Here is a 27,968-nt window from a genome sequence, read left to right as displayed (position 1 = left end):
AGAAAGTTCAGACAGATCTGTGTACATGTCACCCGTGCAGAAGTAATTAAAGTGCTCCTGCAACAGCATTTTACCAAACTTTTCAGCAGGGAAGTTTCAGCTGTAAAGACTTCCGTGGAATCGAGAGTATCTGATGCTAGTTTGACCACCGAGAAGCGGTGTAAGCGGAGATCGAGAGCCGGGATCGACACACCGCTACAGTCGACAGTGGCGTAGCCAGGATTTGTGTACGGGGGGGGGTGTTAAGAAGCATGCCCCCCCCCCCCCCGTATTAAAGCGGAGGGTCCGGGGGTCCTCCCACGAGAAAATTTGGATTTTAAGGTGTAAAATAGTGCTATTTCTAGCATTTTTCGGTACTTAAAATTTAAATATTGTAATGGTAAATTTTTTTTATTAATTTTAATATGAAATTTGTTTGGGTGATGAATAAGAAAATAATTAAAGATTTTATGCTAAGGGGGGGGGGGGGGGGGGTTGAACCCCTAAACACCCCCCCCCCCCCCCTGGCTACAATCTACACGGGTTAACAGCCGGGGGGTTCGACCAATCGTGCTCACCCGCCTCTTCTTGAAGGCGTGGAAGGAGCGGGGGTCGAAGGGCGGGTGAGCGGGCAGGAACGCTCGCACCACCGGCTTGATCAGCGTTATCTGCGCCACCTGCTGCGGCACGTACTGGTCCAGGGCCTCGAAGTCTTCCTCCGTGACGGGCGGCAGTTCGTCCCGCGCCGGCTCTGCCGAACACGGGCCGCGTCGCGTCACCATCCCGACCCCTTGGCCGGTACAATGTTAGGAATAATCACTCTCGCACACAATGAAGCCTGTGAGAGAGTAAAACCCTTGAATTAAAAAGCCCTACGCACCCTTGAATTAAAAAGCCCTACGCACCCTTGAATTAAAAAGGCCTACGCACCTTTGAATTAAAAAGGCCTACGCACCCTTGAATTAAAAAGCCCTACGCACCCTTGAATTAAAAAGCCCTACGCAACCTCTAATTAAAAATCCCTACGCACCCTTGAATTAAAAAGGCCTACGCAACCTCTAATTAAAAAGCCCTACGCACCCTTGAATTAAAAAGGCCTATGCCGAGGGGGCCTACTTGCTCTTGCAAAATCGTAACCGTGAACGATAAACACAATTCCCCGCCCCCTTACCCTGGAACACTTGTATCAATCTACAGTGAATTCCTGCTACCACTGATATTAAAGAACAACATTTGAGTTGTCATAACATTGGGCCCAATTGGTTATCATCTAATCAGTTCCAAAAATTACAAACATTTAAAAATTATTATTTTTCTTTCTTCTTAAATTCTGTAGTTTATAAAATAAGTTAAAAAAAAAAAAAAAAAAAAGCTTCATCGAGATACAATATGAAAAAAATTCGATTCGACTTTGCGAATATATTAAACACTCGATTTGATATTCTCTTCGCACTAGTATTCTCACAAGCCTAGTCGTGGGTTTGATCCCAACACCCCAGTATTTACGAGCTTTAAGTCCGTGCTGTAGTTTCTTTTTTTTTTCGCCCTTCAATTTTTGGCATTTTATTTTCTGTCCTTGAAGATACCCATAATGTTCGCAATTACATAATTATTATCATTTTATTTATTTATTACAGTTGAGACATGCACACCTCATAATGAGGGCACACGGGTGTTGCAGGGGATATTAGGGTGTGCACGGGACCTAGCGCACGTAATCCTGAAGGTCCTGTGGCCTCGGGCAGGCCACGCGACGTGAAACCACGTCACAAACAGGCCGCTGTCAGGATCTCGGAGATTCGAGCTGGGGCAAGCCCCAGGGGGGACGCACCTGGGCCGGGCTCGCTGTAGGGGGCGTAGTCGTAGAAGCCGGCCGCGTGGCGGACCATGTGGGCGCGGTGCAGCAGGCCCGAGCAGACGTCCAGGGAGGTCGGCCCCACCACCAGCCGGCACAGCGACTTCTCCGGCAGGTCGCTGCAACCCACGCAACGCGTCATCTCGGGTTCTGCGGCCACCGCTTCGCAATGCACCTCATCCATCCCCGAAACGTCGCAACACAACTACCAGACACGGCCCACACCCAGAGGCCAAGACAACGCAGACAATGGCTGTGAAAGCCTGTAATCTTTTTTTAAAAAGTTTGTTCTCAAGTTTAATAAGAATTCTCTAAATAAAATCAATAAAAAAATTTTTTTTAAGTTAATTAATATCCAAGTACCTAATGAATATTCATTTCTTATAAATTTGTTAATTATTGCACTGGATGGAAGTCGAATTCTAGTATCCTCTAAGAGACAAAACTGAATGTTTTAAATATTCATTTTAAGGTTGACTCTTGAAAGTGGAACATCACGTCATGCCAGTCGTACAGAACGGCCTCGGATGCCAGCCGCCCTTGAATTCAAGGACGCTTCCAAATGAACCGTGTTGGTGGAGCGCGGGGCCGGCTCCCGCGGGGCGAGGTCCCCGGGGGACGCACCTGTACTCCAGGTCGCTGCCCAGCTCGGAGATCTGCTCGGAGGCCAGGTCGTCCGGGACCTCCAGCATGTAGATGTAGTCCACCGCGCAGGCCGGGGACTTCTCCAGCAGCACCGCCTCTGGAACAACGCGCGGGGGTCCGTGCCGGCTTCGATCACATACACTGCATAGAAGTCGCGAGCGGATAGGGTTTACTCTACGTTTTTCAGGAGCGTGTGATGAGCAGCTTGGGAACTTCACCGCTGCAGGTGCGCTGCCGTAACATCCTGTATCGTCTCAGGTTGTTATTTACACGTTAGAGCGCAGCACTGTCGCCCGCTGTCATTCCCCCCCCCCCCCCCAACATTCACTGCAGCTCGAGGTCGTTCAGTGGGGAGGGTGGGGAAGGGGTGTTTGAAGAGTTCGACACTTGTCCACTAGGGACCACCACAAGTCGATGCCCTAGAGATGGTGGCGATTGCGGCGGTGAATTAACCGACTACCTCAAACCGTATTAGAAATTTTAACCTGGGCTGGCGACTTCTATACAGTATATATATCCAAAGGTGCCGGGGTCCTCAAACGAAACAACATGCATTCTGAATAACAGAGAGGTCGTTGTGTTTGCTAACTGAACTTATAAGTAGAGACTGGAAAAATTTGCGAGTTCACTTTGCGATAGGCTAGAAAATACAAATGGTTATACCTCAGTGCTGCCTCTGCTATTGGCTCACAACTCACCTGGATGACTCTGGGTCAGTGAGAAACACCCAACCGAAGCTTTATCAAATCACAGGCTGCTACGCTGGAACGTCTCACAAGACGGCAGCCAACGAGTGGGTGGCATTTGACGGAGTGTACGTAGAACTGTGGAGTTCATCCTGCAGGTCATTGAACCCGCGAATTTTTCCGGTCCCTACTGATCATCGGAACAGTTTTCAATGTAGTCGCTCATAACATTCACGCATGTTACTGTTTTTTAATAGTCTTATTTTTATCACGTTTTTGCGACTAAGCTATAATTTAGAATCTATCGGTGGCTGCACATTAAATCCACGCACGAACAATAGTTTAAAACTTAATGACCATTTTATAAATATTATAATTTAATTAGTTTGTTTATTTGTATGTTCTGCTTCATGTTAACCAGTGGTCCAGCTCATCACATACTGATCTTAGCCTGGATAATTATTGTATCATATGATCTTTTATGGTAAATTGAACAATGATGACATTATTATATTTAACTTCAATGTTACTTTAGTAAGAATTTTAAATATTGTTATTGATTATTCACAATATTAATACATATTGGATAACAGAGCTGAAACCCCAACCACCGGTCAAATCTAAACGAAAGTACTGATACAACACAATCAATCAAAAAATATATTTAATAACTGAATATGTGTTCAAATTTATATTGACGTTTGTGATACGTTACAATGTTTTTAATTGCATTTCCGTTTTTTTTTGTGGTGTGTAAACATGAATTATGTTGTTATATTGTGTAGTGACGTGCTTTTTCGGTGTCATTTTGGGTTTATCGCAATTCACCGTGTAATCTTGTCCCTAGCACTAGATCTTGCATTAAACTTAACTGCAACGCGCCAGCTGAATCCACCGTGACACACATTTTCGACAGTTATGTTGGTAAATAAGCTGTTGGATGTTAAGGTGAAAAGATTTTCCCTGCACGCGCTGTCTAAATAGATCGTTAGTCTATAAATCCACAGAAAAAAAAAAAATTGTGCCATGTACCTCTGCATGTAGTTTTCCCCTCGTTGGTGACCATCCCAACACTGAAATCTTCTATTTCAAAACCCGACTCGAGCTACAAACGAAAGCACGAAGCGATGTCCCTCACCCGTGTTGGTCTCGACGTGCTGGTTCCAGGAGATGCTGTAGCCGGGGGTCTCCTGCGAGCCGGGGTGGAACAGCGAGTCCTGCAGGAAGGCCGTCTGCTCCTTCCCGGACACCAGGTACACGGCGTCGTCCTGCCCGGCAAACACACGGCAGCACGGCTCGCCTGCGCCGGCACGACCCCTCGCGCGCAGTTACGCAAACCTCTCCGCGCTTCCACAACGATGCTTCCCGAAAACAAACCCCTGCTCTAAACCAGGGGCGTAACCAGGGGGGAGGGGGTTAGGGGTTCAACCCCCCCCCCCCCAGCACCAAATCTTTAATTAATTTCTTATTTATCACTCAAACAAATTTCATATTAAAATTAATAAAAATTTTACCATTACAATTTTTAAATTTAAGTACCGAAAACTGCTAAAATAGCACTATTTTACACCTTAAAATCCCAATTTTCCCAGGGGAGGAACCCTGGACCTGGGGGGGTATGGGGGGCATGCTTCTTAACATCCCCCATATACAAATCCTGGCTACGCCACTGCTCTAAACTAAATACATCCACATAAACCAGAATGAATCAAAACCATATATATAAAAAACAAAATGAATTGATGCAATACAAATGAAATGATTTGTACCCAAATGTAATTGAATAAATTAAAATGAAGTAAAATCACATGAAAAAGCATCTAAAGAAACCCATTTGTAATTAAAAAAAAGAACTTTAATTCTATCGAATTTTCAATGATTAAATGCTTGAATTGTGACAAAATAAATCAAAGGAAAGAACTTAAATGTGTGGAAATGTTACCTAACTGTATGTATTAATGTGAAATAACCGAAATAATCTGAAACAATGCCAACGGAAATGAAATACAACCATATAAACCAAAATGAATCGAAACCTTATTAAACAAACAAAATGACTTGATACAATACAAATGAAATGATTTGTACCCAAATGTAATTGAATAAATAAACATTATTGTTATACTTATTTCAAATTATAATAAGCTTAATATCAAATCTAATAGTTTATATACTTACGTAAAAAATTTTAATTGAAAACATATTATCTTTCAACTCATTTCTTTCAAGCTTATAATTTAATATATTTTATTTCATTTGTATCTATCATTGTACTGTGATATTCTCTCTCCTGTTAGTTTACTAATCATTGTTCTAATGTAACTGTTACTGTTATTATTTTCTTCATAACATTTCTAAAACTGCATCTCTTAATGTTTTCTCGTAACTTCTTTATATTTAATATGGTCTTGGTTGTTGTGTGTCTTGTTAATGTCTGTCGTGGCCACTGCAGGTACGTGGTACACGCTGCTTGTACGTATGTTGGCCAGTCACAGAGGCGCCTACCTGTTGTGGTCTTCCCTTCAGGTGGAGATGTCTGCTCTAGGTACTGACACGGTTAAATTGTCTACGTACCTGTAGTCACCTCATTTGTCCTCGTTTGTCTTTGTTGTATGTATTTTGCCCATCGAAAAAAAAAAAATCCTTGATTGTTGGTGGGCATGTAACAAATATAAATATACATGGTGACATGGGTGTCACAAGGATATATTTTTTGGGGGGCACTTCAATTGATTTAATTTTTGAGGAATATCCATCCCTTGGGAAAAAAAAGGGGGGTCCTCCCCTGGGAAAATTTGGGGTTAAAAGGTGCAAAAAGATGGTTTTTAGGCATTTTTCTTTCCTAAATATTCTAATTATAGTTGGTTGCAATATATAATTTATTTTTTATAAAAAATACTTTCAGAGAACAAATTTGTAAAAACACAGTGCTCACATTACCACGATTGGACTAAATGCACCATGTGCAAAATACGGGTTATATCACAGAAATTATATTTTTAATATAACTACGAAACTAAATACATTATTGGAGGGGATGAAATTGAAGACTTTAATTATTGGGGGGGACGGTTGCGACGCCCATGCATGGTGAGATTGACTTCAACTGACAAACCTCAACCGCAGATTCATCACGACAAAATAAGTTGAAAATCTCTTTACGACTTGTGGTCGAAGTGCTTCCCACGGGTGGAATACGTCTTCGAAGTTGGAGCTCAGAAACACATTCACTGCAAATAATCGCGAAAGTATTTAAGATAGAACACGGAGCGTCTGGATCATGCTTAATTGAACAAAGTTCCACAACCATAACCACACTGTCATAAAATTATTTCACTGAAATAATTGGGGGTAGTAACACATCAAAAAAAATATATGGAAAATAAAGGTGTTACCCCTAATTATTTCAATGAAATCATTTTATGACAGGGTAAAATTTTGGTGTTGTCGTAGAACTTTGACCAATTATACGTTATCAGGACGCTTAATGTTCTATTTTCAATTTTTTTCCCTGGAATAAAAAATGGTACTTCAACAAAAAATTAAACCCTAAACGAAAATATTTAAAAAATATTAATTTCTAAAATTTATTGGGGTATTATGAAAACTTTTTTTGTATATATAAACACAAGATGGTGGACTGGCATTTGAAACCGCATCCTCCAGAAAGAGAATCAATGTTTTAAAAATACGCAAACTCACTTGGTGATGGTATTTACTAATTTTCTTTCCAACACATGCTAAATTATAAAACACTCATAGGTCTTAACATTTACCCAGGTTAATGTGGAATACATGTTTGCTTCTGCATGAAATTTAGTCAACCTACTCTTTACTAAAAATTAAATTTTCAATATGAAAATTTCTATATTTAGCCCAGTTAACAGTTTCGGGGTGATGCATATGATGAAACCCAGATCTTGCCTGCATAATAAAATTCTGCTTTCACCGAGTTTGACATTAACCTAAAACGTATGATGGCCGATGACACACAATGAATACATGTTCAGATGATTACTGAAGTCTTTTTATAGTAATTACATTATTTATTTTTAATTTTATTTATTGTGTTTTTATTTTTTTAGTTATTTAAAATTAAAACATGCCCACCAACAGTTGTTAAGACTTTTAAGGTGGGCACGACACATATAGACAAATGCAATGTAAACAAATACAGTGTAGTCACTACAAATATATTTACTCCCACCCTTGTCGGTACTGTAGCAGGCAAAACATATACTGTAGCAGGCAAAACATGATTATATGATCGCATGACTGTTATAGCAAACTGTGTACAACCCTCATCAGCTAATAACGTGGTCGGAATTTGCCTCTTCGGTGCCGTTATATCCCCACTGAAGTCCGATGTTTCGGTCGAAAGTCCTTGCAGTAAAGTGAGCAACCATGGAGTTGAAAGGTGAATGTTGACCACAGTAGCTGTGAACACTTGACTTTGATGCAAATGAAACTGCGCAAATGAGGATAATGGCAAATGGAAGCCTACTAAAACTCATTCATTAATTTTCCCTGTAAAGAATAGTGAAATTGTACATATACATCAATAGTTATGAACTGGCAGGGGCGCAACAACAGGGGGGGTGGGGAGGGGCAAGGGTATTTTCCCCCCCCCCTTCTGAAACCTTGAAGTGGGGGCAAACGGGGGCAAAGAAAGTGCTGTGTAATCAATTTTTAGATAATAAAACTGCTTAAATAGCACAATTTTCCACCTTGAAATACAAATTTTTTCCCGGGGGAGAACTTCAATAGGGGGGATCGATGATTCTTTATAAAAAGGTATATTGCCCCCCCTTTGGAAATTTTGTTGTTGCGCCCCTGTGAACTGGAGTTTAGTTTTACTTCCCACAAGGTCATTCATTAGATATAGATGCGACAAGATTGTATGGTCAATTAGATGAAATCAAAATAACACCAAAAAGCATATCAAAAACACAGCTCGACACTCAAATGCAAGTTCATACACAATACAGCATTGAAATGCAAGTTATGTCTTGGAATTAAGTACCTTTTAACCAAAACTTAATTCAAATAAAAAAAAAAGAACATTTAATGTTTGAAATTCACGGTATGTCATTATTTCTGGACAAAAAATTGTGCATGGGTCAGAAAAATTAATTTAATTTGTTTTATTGTACATCTCTTATTAAATCTATTTTAAACAATAAATGCTCGGAAAATTTATTTTTATCGTTCTGAATGTATCTGTTTTAGACCAATTATTTTACCATAAAATGCAGCATAAAAATTGAACCCATATTTTGTTGAAGTTAAGTAAGTATTACAAAGAAGCTTTTATGAAAATAAAAACAATAACACCGAAATCCTAAGTTTTAGAAACAAAATTGGTTTGGAAATGAAACAGTACAATCTCGTCTCCAGAGACGGACGAGAGTGAACTCACGGCTTCGTCCTGGCCGCAGAAGCACTGGCCCGCCGGCCGGAGCCGCACGCCGCTCGCGCCCAGCCGCGTGTTGAGCCACACGGCGCCGTGCGCCACGCAGCTCAGGTAGCACCCCTGCAGGTCCAGCTGCAGGAACGGCACGAACCGCACCTTGCGCGAGCCGTAGAAGCTCTTCTCCGCCGAGCTCTCCGTCACCTGCCACCACGGCACGGCACACACTCCACCACTGTACACACCTGCCCACGCACGGCACGGCATGTCTCCCTCACCGCTGCAGCCACGCTCCACACTCGGGGACTCACCACAACGCCGAACGTACAATAACGCCGAATGCCAAATTGACTACAACGCCGACAGCTAGAAAACTGCTATGTACCACAAAGCCGAATTACCACAACGCCGAAATACATTAACCCCGAAAAATGTAATTGCAGGACTGCCACAAAGGTTAGGTTAGGTATAGGTTAGCACACAAATTCATTCAGTTGTTTTTAATTTTGCTTCTGTGGCCCCCCCCCCCCCCCTCCCGCAGCAACATTTTTCAGCGTTACCGTATTTCAACGTTGTGGTACACAGCAGTTTTCTAGCTGTCGGCGTTGCAGTCAATTTGGCAATCGCCATTATGGTATTCGGTTATTGTACGTTCGGCGTTGTGGTATTTCGGCGTTGTGGTATTTCGACGTTGTAGTATTTCGACGTTGTGGTAACGACCCTCCACAATCGACCAAACGCACCTCCCTCCAACTGCACCATCATGTGCTGTACATCTGAACCACACACTAACTTCCCTAGTCCATCTGAATTTTACACAAATACTGGCCAAATTGAATGGTGACGGTAGCAATGGTAGGGATGCATTGAGATTTAGAAGAAAGTGTTTGCGTAAAATGTTTTGCAGACGGGTTTCCGAAACACGCCAACTACGGCACACAAATTTAAATCAACCAAAGGAGTATCAAACCTTATGTATGAATAGACAGTATCGTGAACACTTATTGAGATTACCCATGTACCACAATCAAGTTTATTTTCGAAATCGGCGCTGATGAAAAATGTGCGGTGCATCGCACTAAAGTTTCCCGTGCTGAACTGCACACCTAGTCTCTTCATCCGGGACTAGCCAACGGTGCGTTGTCTGGTACGAGCTGACTAACAAGCTCATGAGGTAGATCTGGCAATTCCAGAATCTAAGTGCTTCATTTCAGAATAAAAAAAGAGAGACAAAATTATAGTTTTTAATGAGAGCCAAATTCCTATTTCAATACACTGGCTTTGTTTTCCCTTTATTACAGTCATTACATGAGATTAAACAGCGCCACTGTGCACTGTGTTTTTTTTTTTCGTTTCACTTTTTTTTTGTCTTTGGAAAACTAATGTGTTTGTTTCGTCTTTCCGTTTATTGTGTCTTTGTCTCGTTTCAACTGTTGTGCTGAATTTTTTGGGTTCGGTATTTTTGTGCTGTCATCATTTGTGGGTTTTTTTTTCGTTCTGTTAGTCCATTTTTCTTTGTTTTTCTTTGTTTGTTGACCATATTCCTGTTGTGGAGTATTGTGTGGTGTTAAATCCTGACAACAGCAATTTTTTGCTTAGTTTGTGTTTTTTGTCATTTGTGTTTTTTTGTAGTTTTCTTCTACAGACATACATGTGCCGAGAGACGGCGGGCTGAGCTCAGTCTGCATCTCACGGAAACACTCCAATGCGATCAACGGCACAGCAGACAACACTCAGGTGTATGCTTTATCACTGCACAACTTTATCACAAATCTAGTATTACCACACACACTGCAGTTCCACACCCTCCTGAAACATGCAAGAAACACGCGCGGTGTGTTCATGCTAACGCAGTTGATCAAAATTGTCTGCGGTAATATAATGGGACACAAAACAACCGAAATTCTTATTACTGTATTTACTCGCATATAGGTCGCGGCAATTTTACAAGATTTGATGGGGAAAAAATGAAGAAAATTTTTTTAAAATTTTTTAGGAGTTTTTTTTTGTAATATTTTGCTTTAAAATGTAAAAAAAAAATTTACATAGGTATAGGCAAATTTATTTACAATGTACGCATACAGCAAACCCCTTATTTACGTTACCGTTATTTACGTTTTCCCGTTATTTGCACTATATTCTTCAGGTCCCGTTTAGTTCCCATTTAGTCCAATACAATACTTTCACGCGAATTACGTCTCAAAAATCGAATCCTTACCGCTATTTACGTCACGTAACAACCATAAACAACCAGAAAATACCGTGGGTACTTTAAGAGTAGATAAGATTAGCTAGTAGGCCTAAAAACATCGTGAAAAACATAACGTTTATAGTCGGCAATGAACATTTTAGATCGCAAAATATACATATTTTATAACATGAAAAGTTGCTTTTATTTCTAAACATGTAATAATTTAAGCCTAGACGTGTAAAAGTCCGAGTAATTATAGCAGGCGACTATCTAAAATGTACGAGGGAAAAACGTAAACTCACGAATGTATAAACGTGGCAGATTGTTAAGTTCTGATACTGTATTTATGTCACAACTTAGCCGAAATACTGGTACGAGACAAACTTCACCAGATAAAATTAGCGGAGTCTTGGTAACTGTTTTATACGTATTTTATAATTTCGGAAGTATTGTACAGTTGACACATATTTTTTAAACTAACAATTTATTCCTGGGGATCGTAATTAATTAATTATTGGTATCAAGACATCAAGATGAACATAAACTTGAACATGTCACGGCAGCGAGAAAACTGGTGCGTATACCAACAAACTGGTATTAGAACTGGACAAAACTGGTACACGGGAGGTGGAGCTTATATTTTTTTCCGCTAAGCTCGCGTCTATTGGCTGGCTGCTGATGGGCGGAGCATAGAGGGAGTTATACTGCGCATGCGCAGCTCAGTGAACAAAGAGAGCCAGCCGGCGCGCCGTAACAGCAGCTGACCGAGTACAATGACCTTTCTCCGCGCACGGCGCACTATTGACGATAAATTTACATCAATTTGCGGCCCATTTTTTAATTTTTTTTTACTGTGGTGCAATGTGTATGTGTAATGAATTACCAGAGCGACCTATATGGGGGGAATCTTAAATACAAAATTCAAGACCTCAAATTATGGGTGCGACCTATCTGCGATGGCGACCTATCTGCGATGGCGACCTATATGCGAGTAAATACGGTAATAACATATGTTGTCCTGCAGACAGATTTAAGATGAGATCGGGTAATTTGTTAAACGTATGTGCCGGCACCATGGAACCGTTATCTCTGGTAGGAGGGCGGAGGGAGGGGAGGGTATCCACCGCGTCACATGCAGTACAGAGCTCGCCAAGCGAAAAGCAGCGCCACATGCTTCAAACGAATTTTCGGCCGCTTTCCTTAAAAATTTTCAACTTTCTAACAAACATTTTCACGGCACCTGGAAAAGAGGTTGTAATGAACTGTAGGAGTGAAACAGAACCTTAACTGCCACGGCGCACGTACATTATCATCCCTAAAGACAAGATTTTATAGTTTTATTTGCAGGCCCATTTTGTTTTTAAAACAGGAGTTTTCAGTGTTATAGGTATTATTTTTTTATGAAATCTGTTTATTAAAAAAAAAATATAGCATATTACTGACAAATATGACACTTAAATGTTCAATGATACTAATTTCTCCGAAAACAGTGTAATTTTGGCCGATACATGATGCAATTTTACAATACAATGATTTGTAAGAAGCACGTCCAACTATTCGGAAAAAATAAAAATTAATCTGTTAAGTAATTTTGTGTTTAAGAAATCCATGAACTACTAACAGTTGCAAGATTAAAAATAAGTAAACTTCATGCAAAATAAATTACTTTCATTTAATTTGAGATTTAAAAGATTACATATTTATTTAACATTAGAGTTAAGTTTTGATTGAAAATGCTAGTTAGATTTTGTGGTTTTAATAGCATTTCGTTGCTTCGTGGTGTACCTATTAACTTGAATTTCGGTGTTACGTGGTGTTATTTCTGTTTCATCGCAATTCACCATACAATCTTGTCCCTGATCGTCCCGGGCACAACAATCTTCCACCACACGACACATCGGCAGCTTACTTGCTGTATGTACAGACAAGGATGTAACCGGGGGGGGGTTTAGGGGTTCAAACCTCCCCCTTAGCACCAAATCTTTAATTAATTTATTATACATCACTCAAAGAAATTTCATATTAAAAATTAATATAAGTTACACCATTACAATATTTAAATTTAAGTACCGAAAACTGCAAAAATAGCACTATTTTACACCTTAAAACCCAAATTTTCCCGGGGAGGACCACCCCAGACCCCCCCGCTTTAATACGGGGGGGTCATGCTTCTTAACACCCCCCCATACACAAATCCTGGCTACGCCGCTGCGTACAGACACCGCGACGAGGCCGGAGCTCACCTTGAAGGCGACAGAGGCGTTGTCGACGTAGAGGCCCAGGTGCAGCGTGTGGCCCCGGAAGGACGGGGGCTGCCCCTCCGGCTGGCCGCCGTCGTCGTCGTCGTCCCAGGCGAGGGGCATCGCGGGCAGGAGGTTCCACGCCCAGCCCACCCAGGACTCCTCCCCGTAGTCCGAGCTCTCGCCTGCCACACAGCGGCGCAGCTCGCACACATCGCGGTCCGCGCTGGGAGTCGAGGGGAGCGGGAAGGGAGGGGGCACGTACCCGTGTCGTCGGGCGGGGGCTCCCCAGGGGGCGTCTCCCGCGGCTCGGGGCGCAGCTCCTTGCGGTAGAGCGTGAGGCACAGCTGCAGCAGGCGCAGGAACATGGGTACCTGCTGCTCCGTCAGCCTGAGGTCCACCTGAGCGCAGCGCACGTCTGCCCTGAGCAGCGACGGGCGGTGGTCGCGAAGCAGGTGCACCTCCATGGAGCAGCGGTACAGCAGCGGCTCCTGCACAGCACGGCACGGCACGGCACTGCCCTCACCGCTCGGGTCCACTCGGGCGAGGATGAACTCGTCGGCGGTTCACAAACTCTTGTTGTTGTCGTCGTTTTTGAAGTGAAACTTCTAATGCGACTTCCAACAAGGTTGCGTCAAAACGTTCAACGCTACCATGGGGAAAGCACTGTTGCGTTAAACGTACAACGCTCCCGGGGAGGGGGGAATGGAAAGAGACAGAGCGAGAGCGAATGCGTGGCACTCGTACGCATGCGCGTACGTAGTATACCTGTTACAGGCCAGCGCGAGCGTTTTAGCAACGAGTAGCGTCCAATATATACCAACGCAAGAGGGGGAGAGAGAAAGAAAGATACACAAAGGTGGATAGTAGGAGAGAGAGAGAGTGAGTCGGTAGATCCCAAGCACATTTTGAGTGGTATTCTTGCTATGCGGCGAAGTAAACAGGGAAGTTTCACTTCTTCCGCGCACTTTTTTGTAGTTGTTTTTGTTGTTGGTGTTGTAGTTGTTTTTTGTTGATGGTGTACTTGTTTTTGTTGTTGGTGGTGGTGGTGTTTTTTGTTTATAGTGTATTTTTTTTTTGTGGTAGTGGTGGTGTTGTTGTCTGTGTTGTAGTTGCTTTTGTTGGTGGTGTGAATGTTTTTGTTGTTGTTGGTGTTTTTTGTTGGTGGTGTTAATGTTTTTGTTGTTGTTGGTGGTGTTGTAGTTTTTTTTTGTTGGTGGTGTGAATGTTTTTGTTGTTGGTGGTGGTGGTGTTGTAGTTGTTTTTTGTTGATGGTGTATTTGTTTTTGTTGTTGTGGTGGTGTTGTTGTTTTTTTGTTGATGGTGTAAGTGTTTTTGTTGTTGGTGGTGGTGGTGTTGTTGTCGGTGTTGTAGTTGTTCTTGTTGGTGGTGTGAATGTTTTTGTTGTTGTTGGTGTTTTTTGTTGGTGGTGTTAATGTTTTTGTTGTTGTTGGTGGTGTTGTAGTTTTTTTTGTTGGTGGTGTGAATGTTTTTGTTGTTGTTGGTGGTGGTGTTTTAGTTTTTTGTTGGTGGTGTGAATGTTTTTGTTGTTGTTTGTGGTGGTGTTGTAGTTGTTTTTTGTTGATGGTGTATTTGTTTTTGTTGTTGTGGTGGTGTTGTTTTTTTGTTGATGGTGTAAGTGTTTTTGTTGTTGGTGGTGGTGGTGTTGTTGTCGGTGTTGTAGTTGTTCTTGTTGGTGGTGGTGGTGGTGTAGTTTTTTATTGATGGCGGTGTTATAGTTGGTGTTGTAGTTGATGTTGTTGTTTTTGTTAATGGTGTTGACAATTTCACGCCCACGGTCTGGGCCACTCTGATAAACATTCTTTCGGACATCAACAACTTGAATTTTCGACCACAGGTAACAGTGTAAGTCTTTTGAAACAATTTTTCAAAATTTGGTGGCCACGCCAGGAGAACAGGGGTCTCTCAGCCATTTGTAGTGTGTTTGGGAGCGACCGGGGAGTTTACAATGTCGGACATCTAAGTATGTATTACGACCAACGAGTTGCAACAAACTGTGTTGATTTAAGGTGAAAGTGAAGGATGTGACAATTTCAGATAAGTGTAATAAATCTACAAAATTTGACGATAAACTCTCATAACTTCATGAATAACATTTGCCATTTTAATGTTCATGAACTTTCTGAACCTATTATTTAACAGCGAGTCATCATTTTCTTGAGTGTTTATGTATGTGCAATCAAATTATAGCTAGCAGAGAGGTCTGGAGTGTAACAAAATTCTAAAATTGCCAACAAATTAATGCTTATCATGTAAGAAAATACTTTTTCTAAATTTTGAAAACTGTTACAAACAATTTCAAACCAATACACTACCTACATCAAGACTGGAAATGAATGCAATTACATAAATCAAAGCTGTTCAAACATATAAGACACAAGTAGGTACATGTGATTAAGTTGTAAAGTCTGCTTCGTAAACTGGGTGGGATGATTGCAAAATTCGCAGAGTATGACTAAGGCTACGGTGATGGGGGAAATCCCACTGAAGCAATCAGAACTAGACACTCATTTTGATTGATACAACTTATTTACATTTTTTTTAAATAACTAGGAAGAATGCTGTGGACCTCGGAAAAGTGTGTGTGTGTATGTACATCGAAAGATGAACCGGGTATATTTTTACTTGGAGCCATGCATAGTGGTGTAAAATGCAGGAATTAATTAAATTGTTGATTTTATGGCATAAAGGTGTGAGCACACCATCCTGAAGGTAAACTCTTCGATTGATATAAGGTAAAGACATTTTGACAGGTTTGCCAGCAAATATTCAATATTGTGATTAAATAAACTGAAATAAACACACATTCATGTAGCAAAAGATGGGTAATTGTCCTAATTGTGCTTTAGCATTTATTTTCTTAAATTCTGTGATAAACGTCAGCTGTTTCAGGGTGAACGTGAGCTGAAGGACCTCGTCTCTATCGCAACGGCCGTACCTGGTACACCTCGATCTTGCCCGAGGAGTTGCGCTTGTCCAGGCACACCGTCAGGTCGGACAGGCTGACCAGCTTCCGGAGCCTCCCGTGCGGGGACGCCATCTCTGCGGACCGACCCCCACCACTGCTCTCTCACCCCTGCAACGGTCCGTGTCGACACCCCGGCGAGACCCCGGGCACGGTGTTCCTCCCTTGTCGGGAACACCTTCCAGTTCCGGCCCAGGCGCGACATTCCTACAGTCGTACTTAGGGACACCGGTATTCCGCGAATACATTTCGTGTCAAGGTATTTCACAAAAAAACTGTAGCTTTTCTCCTGTGGTTATCGGCTGAGGTCGGGAGAGAGGTGTCGTCCCGCTCTTGACGGGGGCCGACAAGAATGTGGTTCACCGTACTGCTGCACCCTCACAATTTGCCATTACTCTTAGAAAAAGCTACAGTGTTTTGTGAAATACCTTGACACGAAATGTATTCGCGAAATACAGGTGTCCCTAGTCATACTTCGTTAGATGCGATATGGAAACATGCGAGAGTTAATTTTTTAAGATGCGCGCGCACACTGCAACGAAATTTTCACGGGAAGATGGCGGACCCACGTGTTTGAACATAAACCCACACATGGTCACTTTCGTAAAAATTAGGGGGCATACCAAGCATACTGGTGTACCAAATTAAAAACTTTATGATAGTGAAACCATCCTATTATATTTGGTAAATTAAATTAGTCATAGAAAAGAGTAATTTAAAGTTTTAAAACACAAGGATCCTGGAAATATAACCATTATAATACACGTTTCCCTTGTAGGCTTCGTAGTGTACGACTAACAAGCTGAAGTAACGTGGGTTCAAAATTCGGCTGTAGAAACTTTTAAAATTTTTTTTTAATATACAGATTAATGAATTATACAAATCGTTCTTTAAGAAAATATAAATTAACACTTTTTATTTGTTCATGTATTGCTATATTATTATTTTATACATCTGTTTATATTAATATTGAATACTGACTACTTATTTAATTAATGTTTGTTACAGTAAATTTCAAAATAGTTCAGTGTCTTAAATCAAAAAGTATGACTTCTAGCACACATACATAAGTACACTCACCTTTATTTAAGACTGCACCAACACTTAATTATAGGTACTAGACACTAGAGTGTGAACATGTAGTAAGCTCGGAGGGTACGTTCTGGATGTTAAGTCATTAAGAGGGCGCCACCGTACGCGAAGGGCACATACACCCAGCAGAGACTCCTTCCAGGGTGACACGTCGCCCGTGCGGAGACGAGATTCGACCCTCCGTGCCGCAGACCTGGCCCGCTCTTGGCGTAGGGCACGCAGGCACAGGTGGCAGGTGATCTGGGCTCTTCAGACATTCCACACGCCGAGACTTACTGATGGACGACACGGGGTCAGCGAGCAGCACAGTTTTACAAGCACGCATTCGTTTCCACAGTTGGTTGTAACACGACCTCATTCACACACCGAGTTAAACTGCTAAAAACGCCCCGTGGCACATACCGACATGAGTGAGATGCAGTCCAGCCTCGTGGCTACATGTCATTGGTTGGCGTCAAAGCTCCGTGAAGGAAACAACAATAGTTAATTAAACGGTCAGCCGAGCGAGGCAAGCTCCGAGAACATGTAGAAAGCGATTTGGAATAGTTAAGACGAGAAAACGGAAGTAATTATAAGCGATGCAACAGCACGAAGACCCCAGGGTGCGGACACGCCTTACCTCGGTCGGTGAGGGAGGCTCTCCGAGGTATCTCGGCACCTCCGCTCCAAACAAGCGAAACCGTTATGTTTGTTTTAAATCGTGCCGCAGGTTGTTTGAAAGGAAAAACATAAAACTCCCGTACAAAAATAAAGCATGACTCTCCATGCCATAGTTACTTCAATAACTTAAATAAAGGCAACACACTTAATTTCAACATTCAAATTGTCCCGGCTTCGGCCACACTTGGGTCCATTTCGGGAGCGTTCGGCATCGCCTTTGTTCACGTTACATGGATTACTGAAAATATATACAAATAAGACGTTCTGTCAGTTTGCAGTAAACATAATACACTCCGGGGCCAAAAGAAGGAAAAGGTTTACAATACGTTTTATTACAGAATCACGGGGATGTCGCACTGAGGTTACTGCGGCCTCTGCTTGTGGTGATTCGTGCTGTGCTGTTCGAACACTCGCCCACGTACGGTGGCGGTGCAACGCACGGAAGGAAAGGTCGAAGGTGGGGAGGAAAAGAAGTTGAATCGTAGCAGGCTCATGGGTCGACCAGAGATAGTGTATGAAAAGTGTGTGTGTGTGAGAGAAGGCAGATGAAGGGGTAAAGGGGGCTGGACGAACGGGAGAGTGCTCACCCACGAAAGCAGGCTCCCAGGAGCTGCTGGCCGACTGCAAGGTCACGGTTTTGGCGTTCACGGACAACACAATGTCCTCCTCCTCGTACTTGAGGATCACGTTGTTGCATATGATGGTGATGTTGTTGACGATCCTGTTGATCAGGCTCTGGATGTAGCCTGGGGGGGCTTCCACATCCTGCCTGCACGGAAACAAAACAACGGCCGCACTACACCACACAATGCCTTTTGCTGCACCATTCCCCAACCGCAACCACACCATGCCACCTTCTACACTACGCTACCTGCCACACCACAGCACTTGATTAATTCAATAATAATCACAATTTTAGTGTCAATAATATAGACGTAAATCAACTATTTTTTGGATTGCTATTGCTCAACAAATGTAACAATAACTTTACCACAGGCGTTTCATTCTGAAATTCCAACCAGACCAGAGTGGTCATCGTTTTAGAGAGGTCATATAACTAAGGTGGTGCGGGTTGAATTCCCGGTGGGGTCGAAATACAATTATGTTGCAAGTGGAACTCTGGCTGAAATTATAATGAGTCACACCCTTTAATTCTGCCAATTTTCTATTCTATTTCTTTTCTATCCTATCACACCCTGTTACCACTGATAACACTGAAAGCAACAAGACATTTACAAATTCATTCATTCATCATTCATTCTCTAGACCAGAAATATTTATTTCCTTACTACCAATATAAAAATGCAGCAATCAATTATACAGGCACTACAAGTAGTGTAGGATAGCTGGTCCGGCGCCAGGGTTCAGGGTGTGCATTGGGATTGTCCAACCGCCATTTTGGATTGTGAGATCACGGCGGCCATCTAGGATAACCTTGACCTTTAAAATTTGTTAAAATTTTACCAAACTTCTTCCATATTTCCAGTTTTTTGAAGGGAAAAAATTTACCAAAAAGTCTGAAAAATTAAAAAAAAAATTTTTCTCTATTTCGAGGGAAAAATTACCAAAAGACTGTTGGAGTCAATGACTGATGGAGCCAATGACTGATGGAGCCAAAGACTGTTGGAGGCATTATATCTTATAGTAAATTGACGATCGCATCCTACTAATTTGAATGTTTGCATATTTAAGTTCTTTTCTTTAGATGTACTTCCTTTTACTTGAATTTACATTCAAAGGTGCGTCCTTTTCGTTAAATGAGATTCCTTTTTGTCGAATTTTCGTCCAAATGTGCGTCCTTTGCGTTAAATGTGTGTCCTGTGTATGCATTGCATGTTTGTGTTTGGTGTGTACATTGCGTGTCCAGTGTGTGTAAGTGTGTGTACATTATGTGTTCTGTGTCTATAATTGCATGTACATTGCATCATCATTGCGTGTACAGTGAGTGCATTGCGTGTCCATTTATTTTGTCAATTTTCTTCTGATTGTGCTTCCATTTTTTTAATGTTGTTTTGAATAGTGTATTAATGTAAATGGTTCTTGTTTTGGCTAGGATATTATTCGGCTGGTTGCTGGTACATAAGCGAGTGTCATGTTTGGTTTACTCATACTGACAATTTAAGACAGCATGCGAAAAAAAATTAAAGGTGAAATCCGTGTGCGTACTGATGAAATACCTGCAGACATTTCGACTCCACACTTTATATTGGAGACTCGTATGCGTACAATCTCAAAACGGATGTTCAGCAACCGATTGTGATGACTTCTGGATAGGAATCTAAGCCTCAGACTGTGCTCGGTGCATTACAGGTAAATGATTACGGATTCCTCTTGGCGAAATCTGCATTTCGTGGAATGCTGAAAGACTACTATTATCTAAATACGTTTGGTGTGTGATAAGACAGTTGTACTTTTCTTGACGAAATCAGGCAGAACATTATCAACAAGCTTACTGATGAAGTAGCTACATATGGACCATTAAAATATAACTTTTGGTTGGACTGTGTGAAGCAAACCATATCCGTTCGAGGTCAAAGTGAAGAAGTGTGAATGCAAGACAGTGAATATTCCCATTTACAATTCCGACGATGTGAAGCAGTCTGTTAAACACAGTATCCATAAACTCTGTCGGGAAGAAATGGACTATGTAGGCAAAGGATCTGGCTGGTCTCTTTCTTCAGTACACCGCTTGGAGCTAAGAATTAGCCAGTTCAAGCCAATGCAGAACTAAATGTTTATAAGATTGCTTACTTTCGCAAGTATTCATGTACATAGTAGAATAGAAATTAGGTAATAAAATTTATGTTTGTAAAAGAACTCGCGGTATTTTATTTCTCAAACTTGTCACTTTGTTGTATTTTTAAATTAAATTACTTTTTTTGTATTGATGTAATAACAAATGCGTAATAACAAATGTCGTGATACCTTTATCATAAAAAACTATCTCTGACCACTTCGTCAAAATAACGTCACCCACCGAGCACGATTTGCAAATATATAAATGCATACCTGTTCATTAACTATGGTTAAAATGGTTTGATGGAGCAAACCAACCAAGGATCGAAACAAGCACAGGAACTGATCGAATCAATCATTATTTTAATAAGTGTTTTTTTTAAATGAATTTTTGGATGTTTTCCATATTTCTAGGTTAATTATTACAAATATTCAAGATGGTGGTCTTATCGGCTTACTAGAGGCTGGTATATGAGGAACCTAAGCTGATTTTAGGATTTTGAACATGATTTATTGCAATTATTATTATTTGCATTAAATTTTAATTTTTTGCATCAATAAAGTATCAAACCAAGGACAGGGACTGATAAAATCAATCAGTATATTAATTGCAGATTTTTAAAATGAATTTTGGAATTTTTCCGGAATTTCTAGATGAATAATTACACATTTCCAAAATGGGGCCAAAAAATGTCAAGGTGGTGGGCACCACAGTAATAATAAATTATTACTGCACTCTAGCAGGTAAAAATTAAACTAATATGGAGGTATCACACTTTAGCAGACAAAAACAAGATGGCGGACATGACGTCATACTAGCTGTCGATATATATACCTTGGCATTAGTGGTAAGAGGTCAGTCTGTCAGTGGCTTCCGTGGAGGAAAGATTTCTCGTCATTTTTTATTTTTGCCTTCACCGGGTTCGAACCGAGGACGTAAGTGCGTGTTTTAAATAATATTTTATTAAATTTTGATTAATAAATTTTTTTAAGCATTATAAATTTTCCCCGATTTTCTAACAAATTACGGATTTTACAGATGACGGACATGATGTCATACTAGCTGGCGATATATATACCTTTAACATAAGTGGTGGAAGGTCAGTCTGCCGGCTGCTTCTGTGGAGGAAGGATGTCACCTTTTTTTTCAATTGTGTCCTCACCGGGTTCAAACCAAGGACATAAGTGTTTTTCAAAACATTTTTACTAAAATTTGATTTATTATTTTTTTCTATAAATTTTAAAACATTTCCCAATTTTCTATCATAAAAATTACAGATTTTCAGAATAGTTGGTGTAACAAAATTTGCAACAGTTGTCACAATTCCAAAATGGCGGCCATGGCATCCTAATTGTCAAGGTCATGACCTTGGAGGTTTATGAGAGGCTTGTAGATGCGGATTTTAAAATTCATTATGGGCTTTTGAAGCATTTTTGGGGACTAAAGATGGAAATTTTCCCTCGAAAAAGGAATTTTTGCCTCGAAATAGAGAAATTTTTTATTTGTTATATTTTGTTGATTTATGGTGGATTTTTTCCTTCAAAAAACTGGAAATTGTGGCAAATTTTGGGTAAATTTTGGCAAATGTTTAAAGTCAAGGTCAAAGGTCAAAGTCATCCAAGATGGCCACCATGACGTCACAGTTCAAGATGGCAGTCTGACAATCCCAATCCACACCCTGAGCCCTGGCGCCAGACTGGCTGTCCTACACTACTACTACTACATTTATTGTAAGAATGTGAATGTCATTTAATTTAAAGGAAAATAAGCATGATTTGAAAATGCAATATATCAAGACTTTTTAAGTTTCACCCATGTTTAAATGTAAGAAAATTATGACTTTCATGAATAATTTTGTATTAAATTTTAATTAAAAAAAGTGTGTAAAGTGAAACATCTGTGGCAATTCAAACCTCGACTCGTAAGTATATTTTTAGGGGTAAAACAGCAGAGAGAGAGAAAAAGAAAGAAAGCAGACAATAATCTAAATAAACATGAATCGATAAAATGATTACTCACTTCAAATTAACTGCTCATCTCTTTGGCCAAGCACTAATTCCCCATACTTTTTGCATCGGAAACGTTCCACAACATTGTCTCACGAGAACGTTGCGTTGAAATTCGGCCTTGAAATTTGAGTCTCATCATGCCCAAAGAAGTTTCACTTTCAATGATATAATTTTTCGACTCATTTCAAATTTCAATAAAATTGATCATCTTAATCTGTATAAGTGTAGCTAGGTAATGTTTATTTTTTTTATTTTTTAAATTTTTTTTACATAAGCCTCCAATTAGTAATTTAATTATACTTAATGTCTATGTTTTGTATTTCTTTTTAAGCATTTTATATTTCAATGTTTATTTTTAATAGTTATACATATTTTAACTTTACTTGTTTGTTTGTATTTTGTTTGCATTGTTTATATGTTGTCCTTGTATATATGTGTCGTGCCTACCGCTAAAGCCCTCGGCTGTTGGTGGGAATGTTACAATATTAATAAATAAATAATAAATAATAAAGCAGGATTTTCCGTAGCTGGGAAGTGAACGGTGAAGGTGCGAACCGCGGTGGCAGGGTAGGGCAGTCTCGGGACCTACCTGCGCGTGCGTCTACGAGCGTCCTTGCCTGGACCGCTGCCGCCCGCGGACTCCGAGCCGCCCGCGTCCGCGCCACGAAGCTCCAACTTGCACTCTGCACAGGGAACAGCACGCACTGACCTCCCGGCACGGAGCACGGCGCAAAGAGCATTTCTGAATCCCAACTTGTTTCTGAGAAATCCCATGTTATATAACTTACCGGTTCGGAGAACAGGAACTGATTTGTGGCAATGGTCCATTACGTCAGGTTTCATACATTGAAAATATTTCGAAACATTGTGCACAGGTGGCTGGGTTTAGTACAGCTACTACAAAAATACTGTAAAACAATTTTTTTAATGGTCGCTCAGGAAAAAAACCAATTTAAGATGTAGCTATCCCTGACCTAACCAACCGTCCACACTGTTTTGAAGTATCTGTTATGCAGCTAACCTAACGAAATCATCCAATTTTCACAATATGACTAAAGTTCTCTAAATCACATACACACACGGACCCACACAGGAAAGGGAAAAAAAAAATGACGGTGGCCGCGTCAATGCACGTGTATTGTAATGTAGTCTATTAACTGTGATTTCTCAGAAACCGGTGGGAATACAGAAACACTGTTTTTAGGGTCCATACAGGAACGTCTCTAGTGTCCGAAAGAATTATTTACGGAATTTTAATATTACTTCACGAAAAGGCCGCGATTGCAAGAATATTACCTCGCAAAGACATTTTCGCTACGTTGTGGAGGTGTGTATCTTGCAAGATAGAACATAGGAAGCAAGGACTGCAGGAATTGTAATGTTACTTCACGAAAAGGCCACGATTGCAAGAATATGACCGTCCAAAGACATTTTCGCTACGTTGTGGAGGTGTGTATCTGGCGAGAGAGCACATGGGAACAAGGACTGCAGGAAAAGGCCGCGATTGCAAGAATATGACCGTGCTACGTTGCGGAGGTGTGTGTCCGGCGAGGGAGCACGCGGGAACGGTGGAGCGGAAGGCGACGGGCAGCTATGGTGTTGATGTGTATCTGGCAAGGGAGCACATGGAAGCAAGGACTGCGGGAACGGTGGACCGGACCACGACGGGCACCTATGGTGTTGATGTGTATCTGGCGAGGGAGCACATGGGAGCAAGGACTGCTGGAACGGTGGACCGGACCACGACGGGCACCTATGGTGTTGATGTGTATCTGGCGAGGGAGCACGCGGGAACGGTGGAGCGGAAGGCGACGGGCAGCTATGGTGTTGATGTGTATCTGGCAAGGGAGCACATGGAAGCAAGGACTGCGGGAACGGTGGACCGGACCACGACGGGCACCTATGGTGTTGATGTGTATCTGGCGAGGGAGCACATGGGAGCAAGGACTGCTGGAACGGCGGAGCGGGAAGCGACGGGCAGCTATGGTGTTGATGTGTGTCCGGCAAGGGAGCACGTTGGAATGGTGGACCGGAAGGCGACGGGCACCTATGGTGTTGATGGTGATGCTGATGGGCTCGGAGGCCAGCTTGGTCCAGGGCACGTGGATGAGCAGCTGGTGCACGTGGCCGCTGGCCAGGCGGAAGGGCGGGGGCAGCTCTCGCTCCAGCACCTCCAGCCGCAGGTCCAGGTTGTGGAAGGAGGCGTCCCCGCCCCACAGCGACACCTGCGCGTCACACCCCCCCTGGTCAACGCTACTGTATACATGGTCTGCATTCCATCGTAACCAAACTGAGAACGTCAAAAAACTAGTAATTTCCTGTTTTTTTTTTTAAATGCCACACTGATTAACCATACGTCCATAGCAGCAGGGTCTGGATTAGTGGGATTATAGTGTAAAAAAAAATCTAGTTTAATTCAAGCTTGTAAAATTTTTGTTTGGATTGACCTTAGACCAAAATAAGAGGGCCGTCACTGTTCACACTCCGTGTGTGTCCTGAGCGACGCCGGGTGCAAGGTGGAACGTGAGCGGGCGTTACCTGGGAGTCCTCGGCCCTGAAGTCCTTGATATACTTGTCCACATAGCTGAGCAGTATCGGGGTGATGTACGACTCAATCTTGAACATGGTGGGGCGTCTGCTTGCCGGCCACCCTCATGCTCCCAAACTGCAACTCGAGAAGACAGCGCCCGCACGCTGATCAGTGGTGGCACGGGTCAGCCGCTCGACCTGACCGGGAGTTGGGGGGTGCGTGAAGGAACCGTCCGTCCCGAGAAGGCTCCCGGGAGAATCCCGCTACTGGCCGCTTGCAGCACTGCCAACTTACATCTTTCCGCAGATCTATTAGACGGTGTGCACCTGGGCTCAGTACCTACTCCCGATGGGCTGGATCTGAGTTACTCCGTATGGTGGATCTTTTACATGGCAGGTGTGGGTTTAACAACCCGTCCTTACCATTGGCCCAGAGGACCTGGAATAGTTACGCTATTCAGACGCTGCATGGTTCTGAAGATCGACAGCTACGCACAGAGGTTGAGGAACCCACTGCCAACTTACAGGCACAACTACTATCAGTGATCACATAAAACAAACACAATCACGCTCATGCCAAGTACCAATTAACAATCACTCTTACACAGTGACGAGCTGACACACTCATTAAACCATTTTAAAATAAGACAGGTTTGCGAACAACTTTATTTTTTGGAAAGCTAAAATGAGCGTTCGGGGATTATATAGTATTATTTGCAGTGTAAACCAAGGAGAAGGCAAAGCTTTACCCGTCGATGTTTGAGAAGAGAAGAGAAATCAGTGGTAAGGGATAGGGGAAGAGCAAGGTACTGAGCAACATGAGGAACGTTAGAAGGTAAGGAAGGAAGAACTCAAGAAAACAGTGAAAAGGCTAGACAGCAGCTAAGCTATAGGCAAGGATGGCATAGGAATTGGACTGGAAAAACTGGTGGGAGAAGAAGCCATGGTAAAGTACCTGTGGGTATTATTTAGCAGAGCAAACAGCCACAAGAATGGAAGGAGGCAGTGGTTGTACCTATAATAAAAAAAGGGCGATAAAGAAGACCCAGCAAGATACAGATCAGCGGTAGGAAAGATCATGGAGAGTGCGATACACAGGTATGTCGTCGGAGAGATGGAAACGAGGCAGCATGATTTACGGAGGAGCTACTCATGTGACACACAGTTGGCAGGCCTGCTGAGGCAGTTGGTGAAGGAAGTAGCTACGGGGCAACAGATCGAAGCGCGTTTCATAGATTTTGAAAAGGCCCTTCGATAAGGTTCCCCAAGAGAAGTTGATGAGGAAAGTGAAGGTGGTCCTACGTAGGAACAGGACACAGAGGCCACAAGTGGAGGATGTGATCTCCGAGGGCAGTGTCATTTCGAGGGTGCCGCAGGGCAGACGATCTAGGGGAGAGATTAAAAGGGCATATGAGACACTTTGCAGATAACTGCATTGTGTATGGGGATACTGAGAAGGGACGGTTGCAGGAGTATTTGAATAAGCTGGCAGAGCGGGCGGAAAGGTAAGGCATGACGAAAATGGTCAGGTTTATTAGGAAAAAGAATGTTAAGAGGGTCTACCATTGGAGGGGAGACATGATATGTGTGGCCTCATGCTTTAATACCTAGAGGTAGAGCTGCAAGGAGATCTGGGGTGGGGGAGCAAGTGGAGAAGGTTGTTAAGAGCAGACGGGCCCTGGGCTTAGCGCTACGGGAAGGAAGCAGTGTCTTAAAGCTAAAGACCTACACAACAGTGGTTCGCTCCATGCTGAAGTACACAGCATCAGTTTGGGACCCATATAAGGAAGATCTTGTGAGGGATTTGGAAGGGGAGCGGGAAGGGAAGGTGGAGGAGAACTGATAGTGATGAAAAGGTAGTGTGTTCCAAAAGCCCAACAGAGCTGATGAAGGACCTGGGGTGGGAAGCCAGAAGGAGAGGCTAGTCAGGATGTGCCTGCTGAGCGGGATGGGAGGGAGAGAGAGCTGGAGAGATGAGTTACGAGAGGGAAGCCTAGAAAAAGTAGGGGCAACACTAGGAAGATCTTTGAAGGAAGGAAAGGAGAACGATAGGGGAATGGAATCTATTGGAGGGGTATTGTGTGTTGGCTAGCAGTGTAACTCAGTTCAAGAGAAAAGTGAGAGTAAAGTAGAGGGAATGCCTGCTACCGGGTTCTTTGCCCACAATCAATAATAATAGTTTTTAAAGTGACATCTACCCCATTCCAAGATTCCAATCGGTAAAAACATGTATAATTTAATCAATGACATGCCACTTGCCTGTCAAACCTGACTACAACAATCAAATATAATGACAATTGTTTTTACGATAATTTACTCGGTACTTAAGTCTATATAGAAAAAATTAAGAAATTTTAAAACTAACCTTCACTAACAACAACACGGCACACGTCACAGTTTTACACACTATACTCTTTACGTTCTGGCCGTCTGTTGTTTGATATACGGCAATCTCTTTTAATTTTATTTATAGTTTTTATTTAACAGGATTTATATATATTTTTTAAAAAATATTTATTATTTAATAATAGAATAATACAAATAATAGAATTCATTTATTTAATAAAGGTTTAGTAAAGAGAATTGAAATATTGAAATTCATTTCATGTTTATTAAACAAATAAAAAAGAGAATGGAGTGATTACGTGGAAAGACAAATCTTAGGTATGTCAGGCTACAGGGAGTGTACAAGACAGCCAGGAGTGGGGAAACGTTTGCCTACTGTACTTACTGTGCATAGTAAAGGAAAGCCAGCTGAAAGCACTTAGAAATGCAAACTATGGAATAGATGCAAATGTTTTGAAAAAGACATAGGTTTAGTCACATCCAGAGCTTGGTAGTTACATGGCTGGTGCTAGCAAATTACAATCACACTTAAACACTTGGCACATTACGCTAGTTATGACGTAAGAAGTTGGTCCTGATGGCAGTCTTACTAAGAAAGTTATT

At 41.9% G+C, this 27,968-nt stretch overlaps 1 protein-coding gene across 1 annotated transcript in view; it reads right to left on the bottom strand.

The window, feature by feature from the left end:
• LOC134538785 (intermembrane lipid transfer protein VPS13B) overlaps positions 1-27,424 on the bottom strand; it is a 68,423-nt gene extending 40,999 nt beyond the window's left edge. The window contains exons 1-13 of the mRNA XM_063380276.1: positions 27,385-27,424; positions 25,029-25,155; positions 24,538-24,715; positions 23,080-23,173; positions 18,332-18,513; positions 15,966-16,069; positions 13,272-13,497; positions 13,010-13,191; positions 8,585-8,779; positions 4,304-4,433; positions 2,459-2,576; positions 1,811-1,953; positions 558-730 (exon numbers count right to left, since the gene is read on the bottom strand). Of these exons, the coding sequence (XP_063236346.1) occupies positions 558-730; positions 1,811-1,953; positions 2,459-2,576; positions 4,304-4,433; positions 8,585-8,779; positions 13,010-13,191; positions 13,272-13,497; positions 15,966-16,069; positions 18,332-18,513; positions 23,080-23,173; positions 24,538-24,715; positions 25,029-25,115 (1,812 nt within the window). The 5' untranslated portion in view covers positions 25,116-25,155; positions 27,385-27,424. The remainder of the gene's footprint in view (positions 1-557; positions 731-1,810; positions 1,954-2,458; positions 2,577-4,303; positions 4,434-8,584; positions 8,780-13,009; positions 13,192-13,271; positions 13,498-15,965; positions 16,070-18,331; positions 18,514-23,079; positions 23,174-24,537; positions 24,716-25,028; positions 25,156-27,384) is intronic.
• Positions 27,425-27,968: the final 544 nt, after the last annotated feature.

Source organism: Bacillus rossius, chromosome 14, assembly GCF_032445375.1.
Source record: "Bacillus rossius redtenbacheri isolate Brsri chromosome 14, Brsri_v3, whole genome shotgun sequence".
Classification (NCBI taxonomy): domain Eukaryota; kingdom Metazoa; phylum Arthropoda; class Insecta; order Phasmatodea; family Bacillidae; genus Bacillus; species Bacillus rossius.
Note: the sequence above shows the minus strand (reverse complement) of the source record. Positions and strands in the feature narration are given on the sequence as shown.